At 40.6% G+C, this 22,990-nt stretch overlaps 1 protein-coding gene across 11 annotated transcripts in view; it reads right to left on the reverse strand.

Moving 5' to 3' along the window:
* LRRIQ1 (leucine rich repeats and IQ motif containing 1) overlaps positions 1-22,990 on the reverse strand; it is a 136,556-nt gene that overhangs the window by 65,546 nt on the left and 48,020 nt on the right. For all 11 annotated transcript variants that reach the window (XM_067559858.1, XM_067559856.1, XM_067559860.1 and 8 more), the window contains 3 exons: positions 21,612-22,094; positions 19,779-19,989; positions 17,362-17,481 (listed from right to left, as the gene is read on the reverse strand). In XM_067559858.1, the coding sequence (XP_067415959.1) occupies positions 17,362-17,481; positions 19,779-19,989; positions 21,612-22,094 (814 nt within the window). The remainder of the gene's footprint in view (positions 1-17,361; positions 17,482-19,778; positions 19,990-21,611; positions 22,095-22,990) is intronic.

The raw sequence follows: 22,990 nt of genomic DNA on the forward strand, positions 1-22,990 counted from the left end.
GTTTAACCCCTCCTCATCTTTAGCAGGGCTGTATGCAGGAGGGGAAAGGTGGGAAAGTTAATATGAAGCTCTATGACCGCTACAGACGGACGGCATTGGCGATCGCCCCCACCCCTTGACCACGGAGAGAGCAGCACAGTGGACACCTCATGCTCCAGTCCAATACAGACCAATTCACTTTGGGGAAACCCCCACTCCAGACGGTTGTAGACGCCTTCATGGGTGCAGTGATGCATCATGGTGAGGGAGAGCGACCCCTTGACGCGGTCTGCCTTGTTGTTCATCACCCCCGGGAGGTGATCACAGCCAGGTCCTAAGGACCGATAGCTTCTCTTCCTAAGGTTGAAGGATTAGCTTCCCCCACCTTTTGATGTAGTACATGGTCGGTGTGCTGTCAGTCAGCACCTGTGCTACCCTGCCCTCAATAAGTGGAGGAACATTCTGCAAGCGCTGTGAGCATTTCACAGATCTTTACATTGGTGCGCCGATGCCTCTCCTTCCTTGTCCAGACGTCTGGTGAGCCGAGGTCAGCGCCGATATGGCACTTCACCCTCTGCCCGAGGCGTCCGATATCAGGGTAACTGAGGGAGCCAGCTCCACAAACTGAACGCCCCTTCACACATCCTGAGGAGTCGTCCATGAGCCTAGGGAGGCTAGGGCTTGCTGCTGTTTTTTTTTGTGGGGAGAGGGTGGGGGAGAGGAGGAGAGAGGACTGTAGCCTCCCGGTGCAGAAGTTACTTGCTTTGAGTGTACACCAAGGCTAGCCGTGACTGAAGCGGCTTAAGCATCAGGCTCGCTAGCCTCACCACATAGTTGCAGGCCACCCTATGACCTATCAGCTGTTGGCAATGTTTGGCTGTTGTCATCGGGCATTTGTGCAGGTGGACCATCCTGAGGGACGATGTCTCATAGCACGGCTGAATCAAGAAGACCTGGCCTGGGAAGCAACCGGTCACACCTATGCATTCCATAGGCTGCACCTGAGTTAGCATGGACTTTTGTTTGTTTACCAGCTGGACCCACCAGCCGCAAGTGGTGCCTGACTGGCTCACACTGCTCTGGATTTGGGACCTGGACCTGCTTTGTGCAAGTCCTGCACCCCCTTTTGCCCAAACATGCAGCTACCACTGCCAGGCCTTCGGTAAACACCCTCGGGTCTGAGGACAGGCCACAGGGTAAAGCTGTAAAGTGTTAGAAGGAGCCAACCACTACGAGGTGAAGGAAGCGTTGAAGATATGCATCCCTGACATCCAGGGTGGCATAACAGGCTCCTGTATCCAATACTGGAGCTGGGGACCAGGCGAGACTTGAGTACCTTGTGGTATTTGTGAGATGACATAGGTATGACACCATCCTTAAATCCCCTTTTTCTAGGGGACGAGGAAGTACCTCAAGTAAGACCTCTTCTGCCGTGCCCTAAGGGACCTTTCCCACTGCTCCGGGCTGAGGCGGCCTCAACCTCTTGGATGTGGAATTGCCACTGAGAGGGAGGAAGGGGGAGGTGTCGTGGGGGCTGGGAGGGGAGGGGGGAGCAGAGACGACCGGGGGGCCTAGCCCACCGAACCATATCAAGGACTCAATGGTCCGAAGGCGTTCTGGCCCACACGAACCAGGAGGGTAGAGGCTAGGGCACTGCCCTTGTGTGCACCATCAGAAAGGGCCTTTTCCAACTGCCCTATCACCGAGATGACCCTTACTGAGGGCCTAAGGAGCCACTCAGGGCGGATGGTGTCTCTTAGACCCCCTGACTCTGTCCCATTGCCCATAGGTCGCGAGACGGCCGTGGCTGACACCTCTGCTGCTGTTATCCCTAGGGACCTGCCTGACACCTAAAGGTCTGTGGCGTGTAACGGCCCAGGGAACAGAGCATGATCTTGAAGTCCTTCAGACCACGCAGCTTCGCATCCATCTGAACCGAAGATAAGGCTGACCCATCCAAGGGGAGGACCCGGAAGGGCTGCTGGACCTTTTGGGACAGCCTGGGATTGCAGCCACTGACATCTGAGCATGCCAATTGCAGGGGGTATGGCTCTGCCCACCAAATCAGCAACAACTGAGGATGCCTGGAGCACTGCTCTAGCTCTCGTGGTACTCTTTTCTGCAATGGTATACAAATTCAGCACCTGTAGCCAGGCAGAGCCTCAGCAAAGCGACTCACTGAGTCCCCCAAGGGCTCACCTTCTACTTGCTGGTAGTGCTATTGAATAAAAAATTTTCTCCAGACAAGTCTGGTTTACAATCTCCCTTGTTCTCTGGAGTAGAGTCTGGGTGCCCTGCCTATCCCTGTGGTTGGCAGCAACCACCACCAGGGACCTGGGCGGGGTGGTGAACAAGTATTCAAAACCCCTGGCTGGGGCGTAATACTTTTCTCAGCTCATTTAGGTATCGGCTATGGAGGACGGGGTTTGCCACGAGGCCCTCACTATCTTGAGCACCCCTTTGTAGATCAGGAGGGCTACCCCCACTGTGGGGGCCCACCGCTAGCACATTAAAGAGACTGTCTAATGCCCCTTCGTCTCCAGCCCCAAGGTGGAGGCCACCCCTTGAGCAGTTCCAAGTGTGCCCTAGAATTAACCAGGGACCAGGAGTGTGCTTCATCTGATGGAGAGGCAGTGGGAGGATTGGAGGGCCGGAGCACCTCCTCCCATTAACAGGTGGTGCCCACAGGAGTCCCTACCTGTGGGGCCAAGTCGTCGTCGAGGACAAATGGTGGCCCTTTCTCCTGTACCCGAGGCACTGACCGCATCCACAAGGGGTTGACGGATCGTGGTCCTGTCCCCCCACTTCTCCCCTCAAGAAACCCCATAGGCCTCCATGACCATTCCCTCTGAGGCCATCCGGGGCTATCTGCGCCTGGGGCTCTGGCACCTTTCGTTGGTGGTGGCTCCCCCAGCGACTATCTCCCCAAAGGGACACTGAGGCACCATCAAAAGACCACGGTGGTGCTGCCCCCAAAGGCTCTCACTGTGCAGTACCAAGTCCAGGGGAGGGGAAGGGCAGAGCGGTGCCCTTATCCACAGGTGCTCCATTGCGCCGGCGAGCGTCCCCTCAATGTCAATGACCTCGACTACCAGGTTTGACATGGGTGCTGTGGCTGGAGCAGGTGTACAGACAACGCTCCAGCAAGCTGGGCTGACCAGAGCGTCATCCCTGTACCGAGGGCTTTGTGCTCTGCATGCATGCTGGCACCAAGTCCAACTCCGGCGCCACGTTCTGCACAGCCTCAATGCGGGGCAAACTCCTCGGCATCCGGGTTCAGCGCTGCCTTGGTGCAGGGGATGAACTCCTTGGTGCCGAGACTGTCTCCAGTGATTGGGACCAGCGCTACGTCATTGTGGTCAAACACTTCACTGCCGGAGAGCAGGAACAGTGAAATGGACCTCACCCGGTGCCGGGGGGGTTGAGACCGGTGTTGGGCAGGCGACTTCGCTCTCCGCCTCGATGCAGGTCGGTCTAGCGACTGCGATTTGGAATAACTTCTAGAGGAGCATTTCTGCTCTACCCTAGAAACTGGTCTGCAGGAGATCTTCCTCCCCATGCTGGGGATCTCCTGAGCCATTCAGGGGGTTCCAATGCGGGCTTCTCCCATAACGTTAGCCCCTTCTCTCTCGTGGAGGTATGGGCAGCGGTGGCGTATGCAAGGCCAACAAGGCTCTTGCTGCCTGACGGCCTCTGAAGTCAATGGTGCCGGTAGGTGCCGAGGGGCTCCCCCATTCCCAGGAGACGGGGGAAGATTCCCTGGCTGGAGATGTTGGCTCATGAAGCGAGCTTCCGTGATCCGACCTCGGTACAGATCGTTGCTCCACCCCGCCTGCTTAGACGGTGTGGAGGTGTTTCCACGCTCCGAGCGCTGATCCGTCTCTTCGCGGTGCCGAGTCGGGTTGGTGCCGGCGGTGCCCTGTGCACCAATGGCATGCTGGGTACCGCAGCGGAGCAGGTTGGTTTGGAGCCGGTCGGGGCTCCATGAGCGAGGCTTTCAGGCGGATTTTGGTCTGAAAGCCTTGCAGATCTGTTCTTCTCCTTACGAAGGCTTCCCCCCATGCTTCAGGCAGTGGGGGGTCACTTAGCAGGAAAATCTTCCCGCCAGAAGCACACGGCTTGAAGCCATGAGACTGGAGCATACCTGCTCCTGGTAAAGTCTCAGCTAGACTATTTCAAAATCTCTAACTACCACTAACAACAGTTATTAAGCTAACTAACTAATTAACACAAAAAATCATTACTTAAAGTTCAAATATGGGGAATTAAGTGCTTGCAGTGCAAGCACAGGCAGTTCCAGTAACTGTTACGGGTGGAAAGAAGGAACTGAGGGGGCGTAGGGCTGGCAGCGCCTCATATACCGCAGCATGTGTGTGGGGCCCTAGGGGGTGCTGGAGCCGGCCCTGCGGGATCTGCTAAGGGGAAAAAGTGCCGGTAGCCGTGCACGGAGGCGGGCACATACCTATAGTGGAATGGACATGAGCAAGCACTCGAAGAAGAAGCAGCTATATAAAGATTATAGACTTCTTATTCAAAATTCTCCTCTCTCTCTGTTAGCACTACAGAGTCAACAAAGCTAAGAGTGTATTGGACGCCATTATTTCTTCTGGTCAGAAGACTGGTAGGTAGCCAAACCTAGTGGTCGGAGCAGGAGGCAGGCCCAGTGGCTGAATTCTGAGTGACAGAGCCAGGGGTCAAGACAAGGTTAGAACTAGGAAGAGTCAAAGGCCAGAACCAGAGTCAGAATACCAGAGCCAAGGGTCAAGACCAATTTGGAGTGAGGAATCAGTGCTGAGGGTCAGAACTGGAGTCAGAGTCAAAATGCTAAAGCCATGGGTTGAGACAGAATTGGAATCAGGAATCACAGCTGAGGGTTAGAACCAGATTACCAGAATACAAGGAAGGCAGAAGCAGAGCAGGGACAGGATGGGAATAAGGCTGGGTGCAGGGCATGGTCTGGGATGAAGCTGTGGAGGAGCAGAGGAGGTGCAGGGCTTGGGGAGAGAGAAGCACAGGGAGGCAGAAAGTCTCTGGGTATGTGCACTGAATAGCCAGCAAGCTATAGCTGCTGCTGAGTTTAAGAACTGGTCTGCTGGCTTCCTCAGCCAATCAGGCAGGGTGGTCTGTCACGCAGCCTAGCTGGCTCATTAGGGTGTCAACAGTACTGAGCAGGTGCAGCTGTGGGCCTTAATCCAGAGGATACTGAATTCTAATCAATCAATCAATCAATCTTGTATAATCACAAGGAAGCTACTTGTGATATACAGGCACATCTGAAAGGAGATACTGCAAAACATTTATTAATGGTGAATAAGAACCAAGCTTGACTCTCGTCTCTCTGGTCAAGTTTGCAGACCTGGCAGTTTAAGCTTCTACTTCTAAAGTGAGCTCGTTTGCTACAGAAATCAATCTTCTGCAATAAACACAGAAACTTAGAAGGCTTTAAACCAAGCTTTGGGGACTTCGGTAACTCAGCCAGAGATCTATGGGTTTATTGTCAGAGTGGGTGGGTGAAGCCCTGTAGCCTGCAATGTGCAGGAGGTTACACTAGATGACCATGATGGTCCCTTCTGGCCTTTAAGTCTATGAATCTATCATGCCATTTTTAGAGTCCTTTTCAGGGGACAACCATCATTTATTGGGAGTACTCTCTGGAGTGTCAATTTGATCCCTATGTTTTAGATATGCATTATTTACTAATATTCTGTCTTTAGTTTTTAAATTTATGTTGAAGCTGTATTGTAATTTTTAAATTCAGCTTTTACCATTTACTGAATTTTATATCCATGTTACTGGTTTTAATAGTGTTTTAATTTGTTTCACTAATTGTATGTAAAATATATAATGTCTACAACTGTAACGTAAAAAGAGACATCATAGTAAAGAATGGTAAAGTATTATTCAAGGTATAAAAAGTACAGTAACTAACAAAACATTACCAAGACAATTGATTTATCATTAAGATCAGATTTGTTAATATGAAGCACGTTTGGCACTACTAAGAATGTACTGTGTATTAAAAAATATACTAAAATGTCATTTGCTTTGGTCAACAACAACCACATCAATGATTTTCAAAATGTATGTTATTCTATTATTTTTATCCCTAGAGATTTCTACAGTACCAAGCTCAAGAAACTTCTGTTCATAGTCCTCCCCAAAAAGTACTGAAGTTTAATTGTCTAAAACAAAGTTTATAAACAAATAGATTTTCCAATAGCTTAGTCTAAAAAATTAGATTCAGTGCTACTAAGGATATACTCTGATGGAAACAATGCAAGCTAGGGCAGACTTAAAGATATATAAAAATATAAACATGATGAAATGGACTAAATAAAAAATAACCAATTCCATTTTTACTAGAAGACAGTGTATACGTAAGAAAGGCTAAGCTGAATATTAAGTATATTTTTAAAACCAAATTAAGGGCCTGATCTTGCAAACACTCATGTATACAAATAAACTTTATGAATGAGTGCAAATCCCATTCAGTGGACGCCATGTGTAAAGTCAATCATTCATGTACAACAAGTCTTTGCAGGATTATATTCTTGGAATTTTACATCTAGTTCTATTTGTTTTAAAATAAAGAATGAAATGTACAAAGCTTCGTTTAATGGAACTGAAGATTTAGAAAAGAAATGTGATTTTCACAAGGCGAGTAATAATACATAAATTAGCTACAAGTTAGGAACATTTAGCACATTTTTAAATCCAAAAATAAACTATTTATGTTAACCTCCTTTCAGTCTGATGTTTTAAACGTTAGTTTGTTGGCACTTTTTTCAAGAAGGAATATACATATATTGAGTAAGATTCAATTAAGGTTTGTGCCAGCTTACCTCCTGATTTACCAGGAGTGGGTACAAGAATGTCCAGATTATACCTCCATGCTCAATCTAGTTTATTGAATTCTTTAGTAAATACAATGTTTTTTCTTCTCATCCCTTCATATTGCAAGAACTATTAAAATATAAATATATATTATAGTAATAAAGAATTCTTATGCTGTAAATACATTTCAGTGCATCCATTAAGATAAAGAATATTCATTCACTGCATCACATTCTTTCTTTCTTCTAGGAGTGTAATCCTGTGATTTCTCCTTCCCTCCTCCCCCCCGGAGTTCTGGTATCTCATAAATGAATTCCAAATGATCAGTGAATTCTTCCACTCCATGCCTTACTACATAACTTTTTCATACATAGTTATTCTTTCTTACCTCTAATCCATTAATTCTAAAATAATCCCAATATCTCTTTCTAGAGTATTATATATCTTGCTATTAAGTTCAACAGTACTCCTTATTTTGGATTTGATATTTCAAGGTGTAGAGCACCCCCAATTCTAGCGCAAGTCAGTAGGAGCTCAGCATCTCGCAGATGATATTCAGCACATAAAAGTGTGGAATTCAGCTCAGTACAATTTAAATAAACATAAAAAAATAATAATAGCAATGATGAGATGATCAGTGACTTCTGAAGAAGGAAAAGATAGTGGGTGGAGAAGGTAAGTGTGCTAATTCATCTTTTATAAAAATACAACTGCATTAAAAAGAAATTAAATTACTTCTATTAGGTCCAATCCAATGTCCATTGAAATCAATGGAAGTGTTTCTATTGACTTTAATGGGCACTGGATCAGGCCCACTGGGAGATGGAGATTAGGCCCCAATCATACAAACATACATTACAGTAACTTTACTCTTGTGAGCAGCCCCACTGAGTTCAATGGACAAGTTTCATGTCAGTAGTTATGCACAGGCATAGTTTTGGACAGGATTGGACCACAGTCTTCTCCAGGGGCAAAGGAGCAGGACAGTTAACAAAAATAAACAAACCCCACAACCAAAAAACAAATCATCATGGTTGGTTTGACAGGAAGGAGAAGAGGGAGGGGAGATTCACAAAATATTTAAATAAATCATCATTACAAACAAACAACTATGCAAGGATTCTTCTAGTTAATGCAGTAACCTAACTCCTGCCTACAAACACACAATTGCTTTTTGGCTTCTAAATCAATTTAGCCCATGATTCATTTACTATTATAACTTAACAATGCTTCTTGTTTACAAGTCAATAACTATATCCTAACCTGTATTTTTATTAAACCCAGAATATATTTATTACTGAATTTCTAAGTACGTTCAATTCGTTATTATACTGAGGTATTCAATTAAATATCTACATATTATATGGGAAGAAAAACAACCTACAAGAGAGCTGTTCAAAATGCTGAATGCTATTTTTTTTAAATTAGAAAATTCATTTGACCTCCTTAATCATCCCCTTGCTGCTCAATTAACCCCTTCTCTGCCTACAGTAGAGCATGGATTTATCTAGAATTATTGTCGTATTTGTGTTTACACTGTGCTTCAAACCAAAATTTGGGAGTGACTGGCTGGAATTCTCCAAATGTAAACCACCAATGAAAACAGTTATTCTGACAGTTATTCTGAATTCAGGTGCCCTGTTGGCCTGTGGGAGTGATGGTGGCATGAGAAGAATGGGAGGAAAGAGGGAAATGAGTAAAATCTTTGTAAAAACAGCCCCTCTTTACAGTTTCACAGACCTATCAACTAAATCCTCTGCTTGTTTTAACTCAAGGCTGTTCTATAATCAATTCCAGTCTATACCTCTGATTTTGTCTAATCAGTTTCCTTGCCCTTCTGCTCTGACAATGAGGCCATTCATCTCCAGTTCCTAATCCTGTCACCATCCTTTTTCACATCATCTCTAGGTAAGTAATGTCTTCTTCATCCTGATTTTATCAAGACTCCACCCTCTCTGCATCCAAATTCCTTTTTAACATCTATCTTTCCTCATGGGCCACAAAAAGTGAACACAGAGAAAAAATTACTCAAAATTAATCTAACTTCCCCAGGCAGGAAATGTTTTCAGTCTTGTATTTAAAGTAAATTCTTCATGGTAGGAGATGTCTTCACTTTGTTCTTGTACAGCACCGAGCTTGTTGTTGGTTGTTGGTCTTTAATAGAAATGAGTAACAGTCTAGTTCAGTGTTGAAATAAAAATACTTTGATCCACAATGCAAGTGAAATACATTCAGTGTTCTTAGAATTGTCACTCCCAAAGATACTGAAAATAATGCACTTTGTTTTCATGTGACATGCCTGAGACAGAAACTTCTTCATCCCATCTTGGCTATTTAGTGGGCAATAGCTTTCTCTGTTTTTTGGGTCAGGAATAAGGAATCACATAATGATAACCACCTCTGTGGATGATGGAAGCAAGGAAAAAAAACATACCAGAGGGGGAAAAACCTGACCATATTGCCTTTCATTTGACTGAAAGCTGCAAGTTTCTATCCTGATTTCCATCTAACATCTCTTTTTGTGGTGTATCTCATTCAGGATACCTCCAGGACAAAACTTTTACACCACTTAATTTAGCTTTTATTTTCTGTAAAAGTCTCAGTCTCTCTGAGAGAAAGTTCTTCTCTGTAAATGTAAGTACTTGCAAAGAAGATGCAAGAAATCATGCAATTGTAACTCTCAGGTTTCCCAGCACAAGAGGCCTGAACTATTCTTTCCCGGTTGTTTACATATTGCTGATTGACTGTGAATGAAAACTGCCTTTGAAATTAGAGATCTGAATTTTTTAGTGCATTTAAAGTTCTCTTTCATCCACAGAATTTTGATAAATCAAATTACTCTACAGGCTAGCCTTCCATAACAAGAAAGCAACAGGAGTTCTCTTGTATAGCTTAATTTGGAATCAAGGAGCCAAACATATTTAGACATTCAGGGCCAGACTCTTGGCTGGTATAAATTCAACTGAATCCAATGGAGCTACACTGATTTACATCTGCTGAAGGTATGTTCTCAGTCAGATTTGTTACAATTTCCATAAAAGGGAGAAGATTTTTAGTTACTTTTTCAATTAAAAGGTAACAAGTTATTGACAGTACACAGTACTATTCTTAAACAAAAAGATCAGATAAAAGATTGAAGCTGAGACAGTATGAGTTGTGTTACAGAAAGTGTACATATTGGGCCTGGTATTTCTCAGTGTTACATTGGTTTTACACCTCAGTGCAAACATCTTTATAATCAGTGGAGTTACACACGCATAAAAAACAGAGAAACTAGGTGGATCAGGCCCTACAGTTTTTATAAAAGCTATCACCCTGATATATATTTTAATCAGTTTGTACCACAAGTTCCATCTTTCCTCAAACAGTTCAGTTGATGAATCATATATATGGATAGAATTGCAGCCAAGAAGAATAATGTAGCCTTTTCTGTTGGTTTTACTTTTTCTGATACTTCACCTATTCTACTTGGTAGATGTAAGCAAGTTAACTTCCCAGGGCATTTTAACCAATACTTCTTCCTTAGCTCTGCCATTATTTGAGATGGAGGAGTTGGGAAATGGAATATGGGCATATGTGCTTAGAGAAAGTTTCCTGTAAATTCTAATGTTGCTTTTAAAAACAGCCCTTAGCTATAATCAGAATGGAGAGAGGTTAATGCTGTCTACTTGCTAGCAAAGTGGGTATATGCTTTTGTTTGTAGTGAGTAAGCTTGCAGCATGATGACTACCTCTGCTACTGGATGTAGAATGCGTGAGCAGTTGGAAGCAGCATAGCTTGACACCAACACTTCAGCTGCTTCTGGTGAATCTGCAGAGAAGATCTCTGTAGTGCAGACTAGTGAAGATGGGGAAAAAAAAACCCCAACACACACAACATTCATCTTTCAGATTTCAGGTAGAGTTTTGCAAGGCTGGCAGTTAGAAAATCTTCCATTTATAAACACAACGTATTTCATAGGTAAATCACTATTAAAATGACATTTTTAGGTGCCATGTTTTTCTCTGTCGTTTTTCAAAGTACAACCACACAGTAAACTATTCTGAAAGCAAATTCAGGAAAATGTGGATTGTCAGGATATGTAAATTCAATAAAAATTGTGCAAAACTTTGTGTGTATATTAAATACAAAAAAAAAAAAAAAAAAAAGGTATTGTATAGCTCCATCCACCAAAAAAAAAAAAGAAGCTTTAGAAACTCACCGTACCTGGATTCAAAAAGAACTATGAGCTACTACTAACTGAGATTATTTTAAAACACTATTCTGATTGCTAAAACCAAACAATATGTCCAGCCAAAAAAAGTAGAGAGAGAGGTGTTGTATGTATTCCAAAGAAATATCACAACAGTGAACTGCACTCATGGGATCTCAAGAAATTTTAAAGACATAAGACAGTAGATCAATTATTACAGTATATTTCTTTAAGAGAGAAGTACAGCTATAGTATATAATCCCTCATATCTCTCTCATAAATGGACACAATGGAAAACTACAACATTTTGCTGAGAAAAACTTAAGGAAAGACCATGTTTGTGAAAGCTTGCTCCAAATGTCATTTGCCAGAATGTTTAAAGTAACCTCAGACAATCATTCTAATTACAGGTTTCACTCTTATTCTTACTGCCTGTATTTTTATAAAAATAAAGATGATTAGGACTGTGTAGAATTAGCTATTTAGTATCTGAAGGGGATGAGAGTAAATGAGTAAAATAAAACAATCTCACATAATCTTGGAATTTTTACAATGCAAACACTCCAATGTATTTCCATACTTAACTCCAAAGAGGTCAAGTCTTATGATAGTGTTATAGAAGTCATTCATGACATACACATAACTTTTGTGCAAAATGTGCTTTCTGCCCTAAGCTTGATATTGTTCAAAGGAAGCTATGGCTCAGGAGCCAACTCCTATATTTTGTTTTGAATAAAGGACTACAAAGTAAAGATGGGTGAACCTCATGAGCTTCAGAGGTTAGATTTGGTTCACGTAAGCACCAAAAATGCTTGGATGCTTACCCAATCCTTTTGAAGTTCCCAATTCCACCCCCTCAGCAACCTCAAGAATCCCCAGGCTCCTGGAACCTTCAGCCTTTTCCTGGAAGGCTCCAAGATCCCCACACAATCTTCCCTCCAAAGGCTCCCTGAATCCTACTTCCTTTCTACCTCAGATTCTGCCACACTCTACAAGATCCCAAACAGTCCCTACAGGTTCCAGATGATGTGTCCAGACAACCAAATCTCCCTAATTTCCTACCTTTGTAAATAAAACCATGGAACTCAAACTACAACAGTTTTACTATTCTATGGCAAGACCACAAAGCTTCTGTATCTAAATAATATTGCACTTGGAACTTTCTCTATTAAAGGTAATTCAGAGTATGCTGACCTCCAGATTTCCAGTATGGGATATCACCACCAGGGAAAATGCTACAATTTCTGGGGGCTGCAGCTTTATCAGGAGAAGGAAAGACTCAAAGAAAAGTTAATGGTGGAACAATATAAATGTTGAGGTGCTGTGCAAGGCAGAGATTTTCAAAATTGGAAAGCTTCTGCATGCTCTGCACTTTTGAAAGACAAACTACTTTTTAAGTGTTTAAATATGGACTTCAGTTCATAGTTTTAGGCTCCAATATTATGAAAATCAAAACACAAGGTGCTTAAGGAAGGACACAAGAGGCTTAATAATTAAGACGACCTATCTTCGTAAGATTCACTGCTGGAGAAGATTTGGGCCAGGAAGCACAAAAGGTGGCTAGCTATCTACCTTGATCTTAGTTCCCACCTTTTGTGCTTCCTGGCCCAAATCTTCTATAGAAATAAATCCTATGTAGCTCTAAAAACTGTTGGTCCCTGAGTGTCTTTTCAGTCTAGGACTTGGATCTATAATTCTTTTGAGATCTGTGCTCCATCTGCCACTGTTTAGAGAGGTTTTGAGAACCTCCAAGTGCTGAGCCTTACAAAATGTCTCTCTGTTGGACAGTCAGCCCTGTAGAACAATCATTAATTGTCACTGTTTCCGTATCAAAACTGATTTAAGAGGGGGGAGGGTACCAAAAAACCCAACAATTAATGTAAGGACCAAAAGACAGCCATCCCAATAGCATTTTTGGCCCCTCAACTCAAGGTGCAATCATGCCTAAAACTGTTTGTATGCAAAGATAATACAGTCTTTGAGTAGTCTCCACAAGGAGATTTTTGATGTCTTCTTTCTCTTTTAGGAATCACAGGAATAAATGATTAGATTATTATGAACATCTTAGAACCTGACAAAATGTATGGATCTACTTTCAAAGAATGCACATGGCTATAAGACGCGCATGTTCTGCCTGTTTTGTTCCTAACTTCATGGCTTTTGTCCCTTTCCCCCTCTTCCTTTAGGAGATCAAGAACTGACATGGAGGAAAAAAAAGATTTAGAGAAATAAGGCACACTTCAGGCTACCAAGATAAAGAAGAAAAACAGCAAGGAGAAAATGGGTGGGTTGAAACTACTTATAACAGCTGTGACTGACAAGCCATCTTTGTCTCATTGCTTCCAGGTAGTTAAAGATTTACAGCATGAAGGATAGGTCCTAAATATGTTGAGGAAAGAAGGATTGTATGACAAATCCCCAGTTTGAGAGCTGTGTAACATTGTTGTATTTAGTAAGAAGATCATAGTAATTGTATTTCTGGAGAGGATTGCTTCATTTGGTAATGTTCTCAACTATTTCTTGCATCACGTTTCTTAAGACTGGAAGAAGTGAATGCTGCTGAAGTTTAAGTTGATGCTGAATATATTTATGAATTCTGCAGGACAGTTCTCAAAGAAAAAAGAGTTTAGACTGAAAGAAAGAATTTGTTATTTTCTAGCTTTTATTTTGACATACGTTGGTCTTTCTTTTCTATTATCGCTACATTAAATATTGATGTTATTTTAAAAACAAATGAATTAATGGTAAATAAAATTTATCCTCACATTTAGCTTGTGGGTTAGTAGATATTCTCTGTGTTCTAAACTAAAAGGATTTAATGAACCAAGCTACAAGCAATGAGATACATTGGATCTCTGTGTGGAGAGAGAGAGAGGAAACTGACACTTCACTTTCCTCCTTTGTCCCTCTAAAAGTATAGATATTAAAGTCAATTACAATACTGGCTGCACTGATGGCCTCTTCTCACAGAGCATGCAAGTGGATGTTGATACAATTAGCACATTCTTGGCACACAGATCTCCAAGTACGTTAGTAAGAGTGTAACACAAAGTTCTTGACTCTTTAGAAGCAACTATATGTAAAGCCCCTAGGCTATGTGCTGGAAAAGATTAACTAGGCCCCACATTACCTCATCTTGTATATAAAGATATCATAAATGCCATGATAAATTTATATAAGGGAGCAGATTATGATAAGTCTATATGAGAGCTCTAGGTAATTAATGGCAGACAACTGGATGGAGAAGCTTAATATAGAATCTCTTGGCAATATAGAATCTCTTGGTGTTTCAACTGTGGAGAGGCTCAGATCATAACAACAAATATGTATAAAAACCTCAATCATTCCAGACACCAAACTTCTTGTCCTTGATATACAGGAACACCTAACAAAGTTAGTTAATATGCACAGGAACTTGCAGAAGAAATAGACGGACACATATCAGTAGCATATCAGTAGGGCATACCAGTAGGCTAGAATGCAATCATTGGGGAAGCCAGACAGGGAGAAAGCACTCCTGAAGCTTGAAAATAGATGTCACAGAAGTCTTCTTCCCCAGCAGTCAATATACAAACTATTATGTGCCCATATTAAGTAACTGATATAACAGATATCTGGATATTTATACATTCTGGAAAACCCTTTAATGGCAAAATATACAATCACTGAAATGCTAATTTTAATTGGACTCAAAAATATATGAATTTAGGGTTAGGCCCAAATCAAGTCCCTTCCTGCACTAGTTCAGAGACTCCTCAGGCAACAGAGCTGGTGCAGTTCCATTGTAAAAGGATTAGCTGAATGCAGGGAATTGGCACCTCGTGCTCACTTCAGCTCTGCAAGGACTCCTGAGGCTACTGCACTGAGAGATGGGCAAAGCTGAAGGATCTATCACTACATGAATCCTCACCTGCCCTTTCACGCAAAGGGACTGTGTAACACGTCATAGGAACTGCTTTGTCTCCTAGGCTAGAGTAATCACTCCAGAATCCTGAGAGGGGAAGAAAGATTCATCCCCTTTATATGCCTGGCCTGGCTATTCAGGCCAAGTGCTTGACGCTGTATTTGCATCTAGATGAACTACTATTAAGCATAATTACATGACAGCACTCTGGAATATAGGCTATATTATACATGGAATATAGGCTATAAACACCACTGCTATTTATTTTAGAAAAATTCCATTATATTTGGGATAAAGAGATTCTAGGCCAGATCTCAAGGTGGTATAAATAGCTCCACTGACTTTAATGCAACTACACTGATTTACACTAGACAAGGATCTGGCTCATTGGGTATAAAATGTAATACGGCATATGTGCTTTTCCCTTCTTTGATATACATGAATAGATATTTCCCTCCCTGTGACAGCAAGGAAGTTCTCCAACTTTCTAGCACTCAGTATAATTTGAGAGAAAGAACAAAAATAAATAGAGTTGCTCTTTTTGCTGGATACATTTTAAAATCCTAAACATTAAAAAATAATGGTTCACACTCCCAATTTTATGCCTTCAAAATTATTTCCTGGTGTTTTTTGCATTTGCCGGATTTGCATCTACAGAAGGGTGGCTGCCCTTCTGAAAATTTCCCCCTGAAAAATGTATATTACTCAAAGACTGAAGAAAATTTTTAACTATCAAAATTAGTTTATTTCAAGTCCCAAGTAATAACTGCATGTGTATATAATAAACATCATTCCTATTTTGTTTAATCCACTGCAACTCTCAGAGAGATCCTCAAAAGGTGGCTGATCCTCAGGGTCACCAGACACGGATCCAGTCTTGTTTTGGTACACCCCAAAGGCATAATATTTGAACTTCAGAAATATTTTATGAGCTCTAGGAACATGTGATCTCTGGCCAAAGAGAGGGGTTAGCCACATCAGAAGCAGGGAAATCTTCTCAATCTCCCTTTTGAAGTTATGGTGGGAATTTAATACATAGCTCTTGCAAGCACCCATTAGCTCCATATCGCACATCACTGTTCACCCAGATCCAAACGTCCATGACAATGCCATAAAAGATTCCATGGCCCTAGCCACGTTCAGTTCCTTTCTTGTGTTTGAAATCATGATAAGGGAAGAAAGGTGATTGAATGAGGATGTGCAGAGAAGTCAGAGAATGCCAATTACAGTGAGTAACTTTCGTTGTCCAAAACTGCTCCTACAGATACTCAGTTTGGAGAGACCATCTAGTTTCCAGAGGTAGGCTGTACTTGGTAGTACTTAATACAGACTGGATTAATTCTTCCCTGTAATGATCCTCTGACTGTCTCTGAGAAACATTAAATCTCTGCTGGAGTCTACTCTGCCAACTGCTCCCAAAAACTGACAGAGCCCCAACCATGCAAGTATTTGCAAACAGGAGTTTCTTACTGTTGTGCAGGAAGGTGGAGATTATGCTGTGTCAGGCTCCTTTTCCATGCTTACTGACAAGATTTGGCTGTTGGTAGTTGTTTGCTTCACTTGATACTGTAAAACATTGCCTAAGTGTTTTATCTATCAATTGACCATGTTTTGAACTTTACTTTTTTGCTCTGTAATTCCTTTGGTGCTCTTTTTTCTCTCTTAAAAAAGAATATGTTTGCTCAAGTTCAGGCCTCTGAAAGTTCACTTATCCTCCCTGAACTGTCAAATATTATTGACAATTATTCTGATAGTTCCTGTAGTACTACACTTAGATTTGATTTTCTGGAACGCTTCTTCGTTAGCCTGTTCTTTCCCAATTTCAGTATTCCTTTCTTCATTAACTATTCTCTAGCATTCTCTAGCTCCTGTTGTTGTTGATAGCGGTGGTTTATTTATTTTTTTTGTTATCCCTCAATGTTAAGCAGCAGATATATTTTCCTTTAATTTCAATTATGTTTTTCTTTTGTAAGTTTGCATCAAACACAGTGTTATATCTCTTGATCTGTCAATGCTGGTGACATCACACCTACTGGGGACACCTACTGGGGACCACTTGCAAGAGTCAGGGACAATACATATTTTCTCCAAAAAGTATGGTTTTGTAATATTTTTGAAACTACATTATAGGTTATTCACCATAAGGTATAAAACATTATTAAAAGTATTATAAAACTGCCCCTTTTGGACAAAAATAGCCACTTGCTTGATCCAGTTATTTGTCTTCAGACTCTTGAAATACACGAGGTTCCATGGTGTGTGTGTCATTAATAGCATAGGAGACACTGGAGTATCAGTGCCACTGGGAAGGCAATAAACCATAACAAGTACATTGAAATGAATTATATACACAAAATGTAACTCTCTCTCTCTGGTTATCTAGGACATCCAGCATATGATAGGTAGGTTTTTCTTATTTTAGGCAAGCTTTTATGTTAACAACTGTGCTTACTTCATCAAATGTGAAATCATCCACATTTACTTCTTCATAGTCATCCTCTACTTCATCACTTTTAACAGCTGCAAGAGCACTGGCTAGTTTCTTCCGCAAAAGGAAACCCTTCCAAAATGCCTAAACAAAAATTTAAAGCATGTTATACAAGGCCATAGATCAAACCCAAATCCAGATTCTCTATGTTATCCCATTAGGGAGATAAAACATCTTAGACCTTGGTTTAATAGCTCAATGATCTGTTTTTTGAACTTTATGTGACATTTAAAACTACAAGACAAATTAAATGCCAGCATATGTCTAAAGCTCAGAATACTCAAGAGGTTTTCCTCAAGTAAGCAGAATGGAATCTTGAAACTCCCTCAACTACAAACCTAGGTCAACTAATTAATTATTTGACAATTCCTACAGGGCCTATTCTAAACTGAGGGGGAAGAAGATATAAGAAAAAATAGAGTGTTAACTTTCAAATTACAGAGAACAAAAATAAAAACACACTTATACCAAATTTCTAGTGGTTAGAAGTGACAATTCTTGTTGTCATCTCATGCAATTAACCTAGAACAGTCAACTACACACAGTCATCTACTCTATTTTTTTAAGAAAGATTTTTATCATCATCATGATCTAGATAAAAAAGAACATACAGTAAAAGAATGAGCACTTAAATACCAGAAAATGATGCAAGACATTAGGAACATGTGTAAAGTCATACTGGATACTTTAGGATACTACATGGAGATATTATTTTAATACTGAATTTTTATGGATCACGGTTTTAAAGGGAAATTCCTGTTTTATGGTAGACAGTGTTAGAACTTGGACAGCAATTTTCCTTGCTTACTGAGAATGCCCTACACTATAAATTAGAGGATATTGCCATTTCCTCCTCCCTGTCAAAAATCTGTACAAATAATAGCACTATATCTGCTTTGCTTTATCATTTGCAGTGTGCTGCCACAAACTAATGATTTATCATAAACATAATGAAATGCTCAGACTGAAGATACGTTTTCTTACTGGTTACTCTGTTGGCCTTTAACTAATAGGCACATACAGTTAAAGAGAAATCAGGCATACCATAGCACTTATGACTGGCTGAGAGCTCATAGATTGGGCTGTATCCTCAACTCTACCAGAGCACAGGTGGCAGGAAAGGGCACTCTTCAGGGGAGAGTGATCTGTGTTTTGAGAGCCCTTTTCTATAATTCAGAGAAAAGGAAAAGCCAGCATTTCCCCACATTGCTCATGTGATGCTGTCTAACAAGTCTAACATAGCAGACCAGATCAGATTAGAGCAATAGGGCAATTCATTTGTGTGTATATACCAAAGAAATGCTAAAAGGTAATAGTATGATCAAGCCAATTCACTTGTTAGTATAGTTCAAAAGGAAATAGTAACATTATTGTATCCACTTGTCTATAAATCTGTTGGTTGCTAATGTTATTGTATACACTTGTTTGTTTCCTATGCCTGCTATTCTTGTATTCAATTAACCGCAGAACAATAATGTGTGTTACTGTTTAGATGTGAATTTACTTGATGTGTAAAACTGCATGGAAACTAATGAAGGATCGTTTCTGACTATCACATTGCATTTACATTATATTTACCCATTGGAGATTGGAGCCTTGGAAATGCAAATGAAAAGGTTGTTAACTTCAAAGCAAGAGCCATAAAGCAACAATGGAAGATCCACAAGCTTTGTCTGCATTTAGTCAACAGAGGGAGAGCTCATGTTGTGCTGGAAGCATTTTCCAGACTCTTTTCAGCTATAAGAAAAAAACCTGGGAGTGATTCTGCATCTCTGTACTGATGAATTATGATAGGGTGGGATTCTGAGCAAGTGGACAGAGATCCCCAAAGCCATTTTGGGCAACCCTGAGAGACTTATGGAGAACTAGCAGATACTACATCTTTGCTATCATTTGGACTACAAACTTAGACTCACCTGTAATGTATTTTACCTGCTTTAAACCCTCAATAACTCTCATTTCATTTTCTTAGCTAATAAATCTTTAGTTTACTAGACAAACTGGTGAGATCAAGAGTATCCATTGACATGGGGTAAGTGACTGTCCCTTTGCAGTCAGGAGAAATTAATGTGCAGTGAACTTTGGTTTTAATGACCTTTCATCATAGAGTCCAGTTTGTGTGAGTGGCAGAGAGGCTGGAGAGCTTTGGGGGACTATTCATGACTAATATAGAAGTCCAGGAGTGCACATTTGTTACTGGCTGGGTGAATTGCTTACATGGGGTTTTATTAAAGAAAACAGAGTTCTCTGCTAGAATCATCTGTTTGGTTCAAGAAAAAAAAAAAAAACAGAACAAAACATTATTTATAAACACAATTAATCAGATCATTCCTTACTAAGTCTAACTGTAACAAATGAAGAGAACACTGTAGCAAACCAACCTGAATAAGGGCAGCAGCTTTATGCTTCTGTTCTATAGGGTCTGTGAGTTGATTGCTTTCTTTTTTGCAGGAAACAGTTTTTCTCCTGGCACGGTACTTCCGCCAAGCACACTGGATCCCTGATGCTGCCATATGTAGTCTAGCACAGAAATGGATATTTCTGCGAATTACGTAGCCTCGCCAATATGACTGAATTAGTGTAGCTGCCAAGCTATCAATACCAAAAAAAAAAAAAAAAAAAAAAGTTTATGCATATGAAGAACTGAAGACTCTTCCAGTAACTGTAAAGAAGCTCCCATTAGATATGATGCATACAAGTGTTCATCTACACACAATGGTTGTGAAAATCTTGGAAAATGTATTTCCAGCTTCTATCTATTTTGACTTTTTAAACAAGACTATTCAAGAAAGTAATACATTAGGGATGGTTTTAAATCTACAGAAGGATTTAAAACAGCTTTGTAAGGATTGCTATGTAGTTAGCCTCACCCAATCATCATATAGTTTATAATTTCATACTGCAATCCTACTGGTTACAATATTGTTCAAGTTCTGTTTTACTTATTGTTTAAAAAGTACAACTATTAATTTAAATGCTATGAAACACAGTGCTGATTACATTATAATCAGAATATTCAGATCTGTCCAATGCTTTCTAAAGGTTTGGGTAATTCAAGAAACCAAGACATATTCTTTCTGCAGTGATCTGCAGAGAAAATTTTTATAGAGAAATTAATGTCTGATGGCAGTTCTAAGTTGTGCATCTATATTTTTTGTTACAACAGAGCATTCCACTTTACACAGGAGAGTACTTGGGTGGCACAAATCAAGTGTAGCTAGCTCTATACTCCCCAACCCTTCTTGTATGGGATGGAAAGAGGCATGTTGGGGAGTGCCCGGGGCAAGGCAAATGGTTGGCTCTTCAGTCAGCACCACAGCATGTGGTTGGCCCAGGGTCAGGGGAGCTTTAAGGCACCTTTCCCTTCCACCTTTTCAACTGTACCAACTTTATACTCAGCACATATGAGGGGCTGAGCCCTAATGAATGTAACTGAAAAAAATCTTACTAACAATAGTAAAAAAATAACCCTACAATATTGTATCTTATTGTTTTATACAATTAGGCAGGGTGCTTATGAATTTAATACACAGAAAGGAAAAGTTAGATAGAACTCACATTTTTAAATTTTCTCCTTACTTTCATGCAGTTTTCAGTTAGAATGCATTTTAAAAATATTTTTAAAATGCACTCACTGACAAAATATCACAGTACTGTCATGCATAAAGGATATGAATTTTGACCATGACTAGGAGACAACAAGAATTAAAAACTTCTTGTTAAAAAATACATAGGAGGTGAACAGAAAAAATATTAAAGGTTTGTTTGCATGGCAAGTTACTGCACTACAAGCCAGAGTGTAATATACAGCATACTGAGATTTGAAGCAGTAGAATGCTAAGATACCCTCCAGGATTTTCACTGTGTTGAAGCAGTGTCCTAGGGTGATCACATAGCAAGTTTGAAAAATCAGGATGGGGTGGGGGGTAATAGGCACCTATATAAGAAAAAGTCCTGAATATCAGGACTGTCCCTATAAAATCAGGACATCAGGTCACCCTACAGTGTCCACACAGGATGTTACCACATGGCAAGCTGGGGCACTGTAGATTCACAGAACAGTAACTTGTGTAGATAAGCCCTTAATAGAACATAATAGGTATACGTATATTGTATCCCATTGGAAACTACTTGGAAAACTAACTTTTCACATTAAGATTATGCAGAAATGGAACTTGGTTTTTTGTGGCAGATATTTGACATTTATATCTTACATTTCCACACTGTTCTCAGCATGCTGAAGATACTTTCCCTCATTACTTGCAATGATTATCTTGCTGAATGTGTTTCTTGTAGTTGGGGTTGATATTTTATTGTTATCTTTGCTCTCCCCATTGTGACCGATGCAACATTCAGTACTTTTCTGCTTTATTTTGTGCTCTTGATTACTTTTCTTTTGAGGCACAGGTACTGAAGAGTTAATAAACATGGGCTGAATGTGGCCTGTAGTAATCCATCTTTCAGAAAGGTTCAACAAGTCCTGCTTATTTTCCTTTGCACCAGCAATAAAGAGGTTATTTTGCTTTAGCCTGTCGGTGGCTGTTTGCTTCAAATGATCTTGCTGTGCTTCTGGTTCATCTCTGTCAGCAATGTATAGGTCTCCATATTCATGTGCAAATCGGTGTTCATTACTAAGTTTCATCAGCTCCTTAAAATACCAACACTGACTCTGCGCAGCATCCAAGGAAGAAGCATTTCTGAAGGAAGATAAAAATGTAATTACATTTATTTTAGAGAATTAGAACTATATTTTAGCACAACTGTGCCTTTATTTTCTAATACACATTAACAATATATTGGATATGTTTAGCACACACATAACATTGTGAACACTGAGTACTAAATGACGCCTGCTTTAATTGCCAATTTATAATATTTAATATTTTTAAATAGTTTCTTTTTCCCTCTTTATTTGTCCAATAACTTGAATACACTAACACACATTAGTTTGCTTATTTTACTGTACCAGAAGCTTGATAAGAAAATTATTTTTCTCAGTTTTCAGACTTTGGGTTTGAAATATGCACTAGAGTATATATTTCACTGCAAATTTTAGTGTGGTTAGGAGCATATGATGCAGCATATTCTAGAGGATTGGAGGCAATTGTGTTTTATATACTACAATAACTTTATGAATCTATTCTAAAATAGGAACTAAGCAAGACAAAGTAAAGATGGTACTAAATATTTCTGAATCTAGAGTAGAACATAACAAAATAACAGAATTCAGACTCCAACCAACAAGCCTCAATATCTGCTGAGGGTCTAAAAGAGAATAAAAGCTAAAGACTGGGTGGCACTCCCTCCCGCCCCCCACGGAGGTTGGCCTTGGCCACTGAGTCAGGCCATACTAGAGAAAGACAACCTGACTCTCTTCACAAGTGTGATTCCATTGACTCAAAGGAAGCTGCACCATCATAAAACTGGTTTAATAGAAATTAGGTCCATGCACTAGAACCAGACAACTTGCTGCAGATACGTGGGCCAAACAACCTGAGATTCTTGTTGCCAATTAGAAAGCATTTTTCTCTTTACTGTTAATAAAATTCCAAAACAATGGCAGCACTTTATACATAAAAAGACTTGTTAAAAC

Source organism: Emydura macquarii, unplaced genomic scaffold, assembly GCF_026122565.2.
Source record: "Emydura macquarii macquarii isolate MOO-44397 ecotype Brisbane River unplaced genomic scaffold, CSIRO-AGI_Emac_v2 contig_2205, whole genome shotgun sequence".
NCBI classification, from domain to species: Eukaryota; Metazoa; Chordata; order Testudines; family Chelidae; genus Emydura; species Emydura macquarii.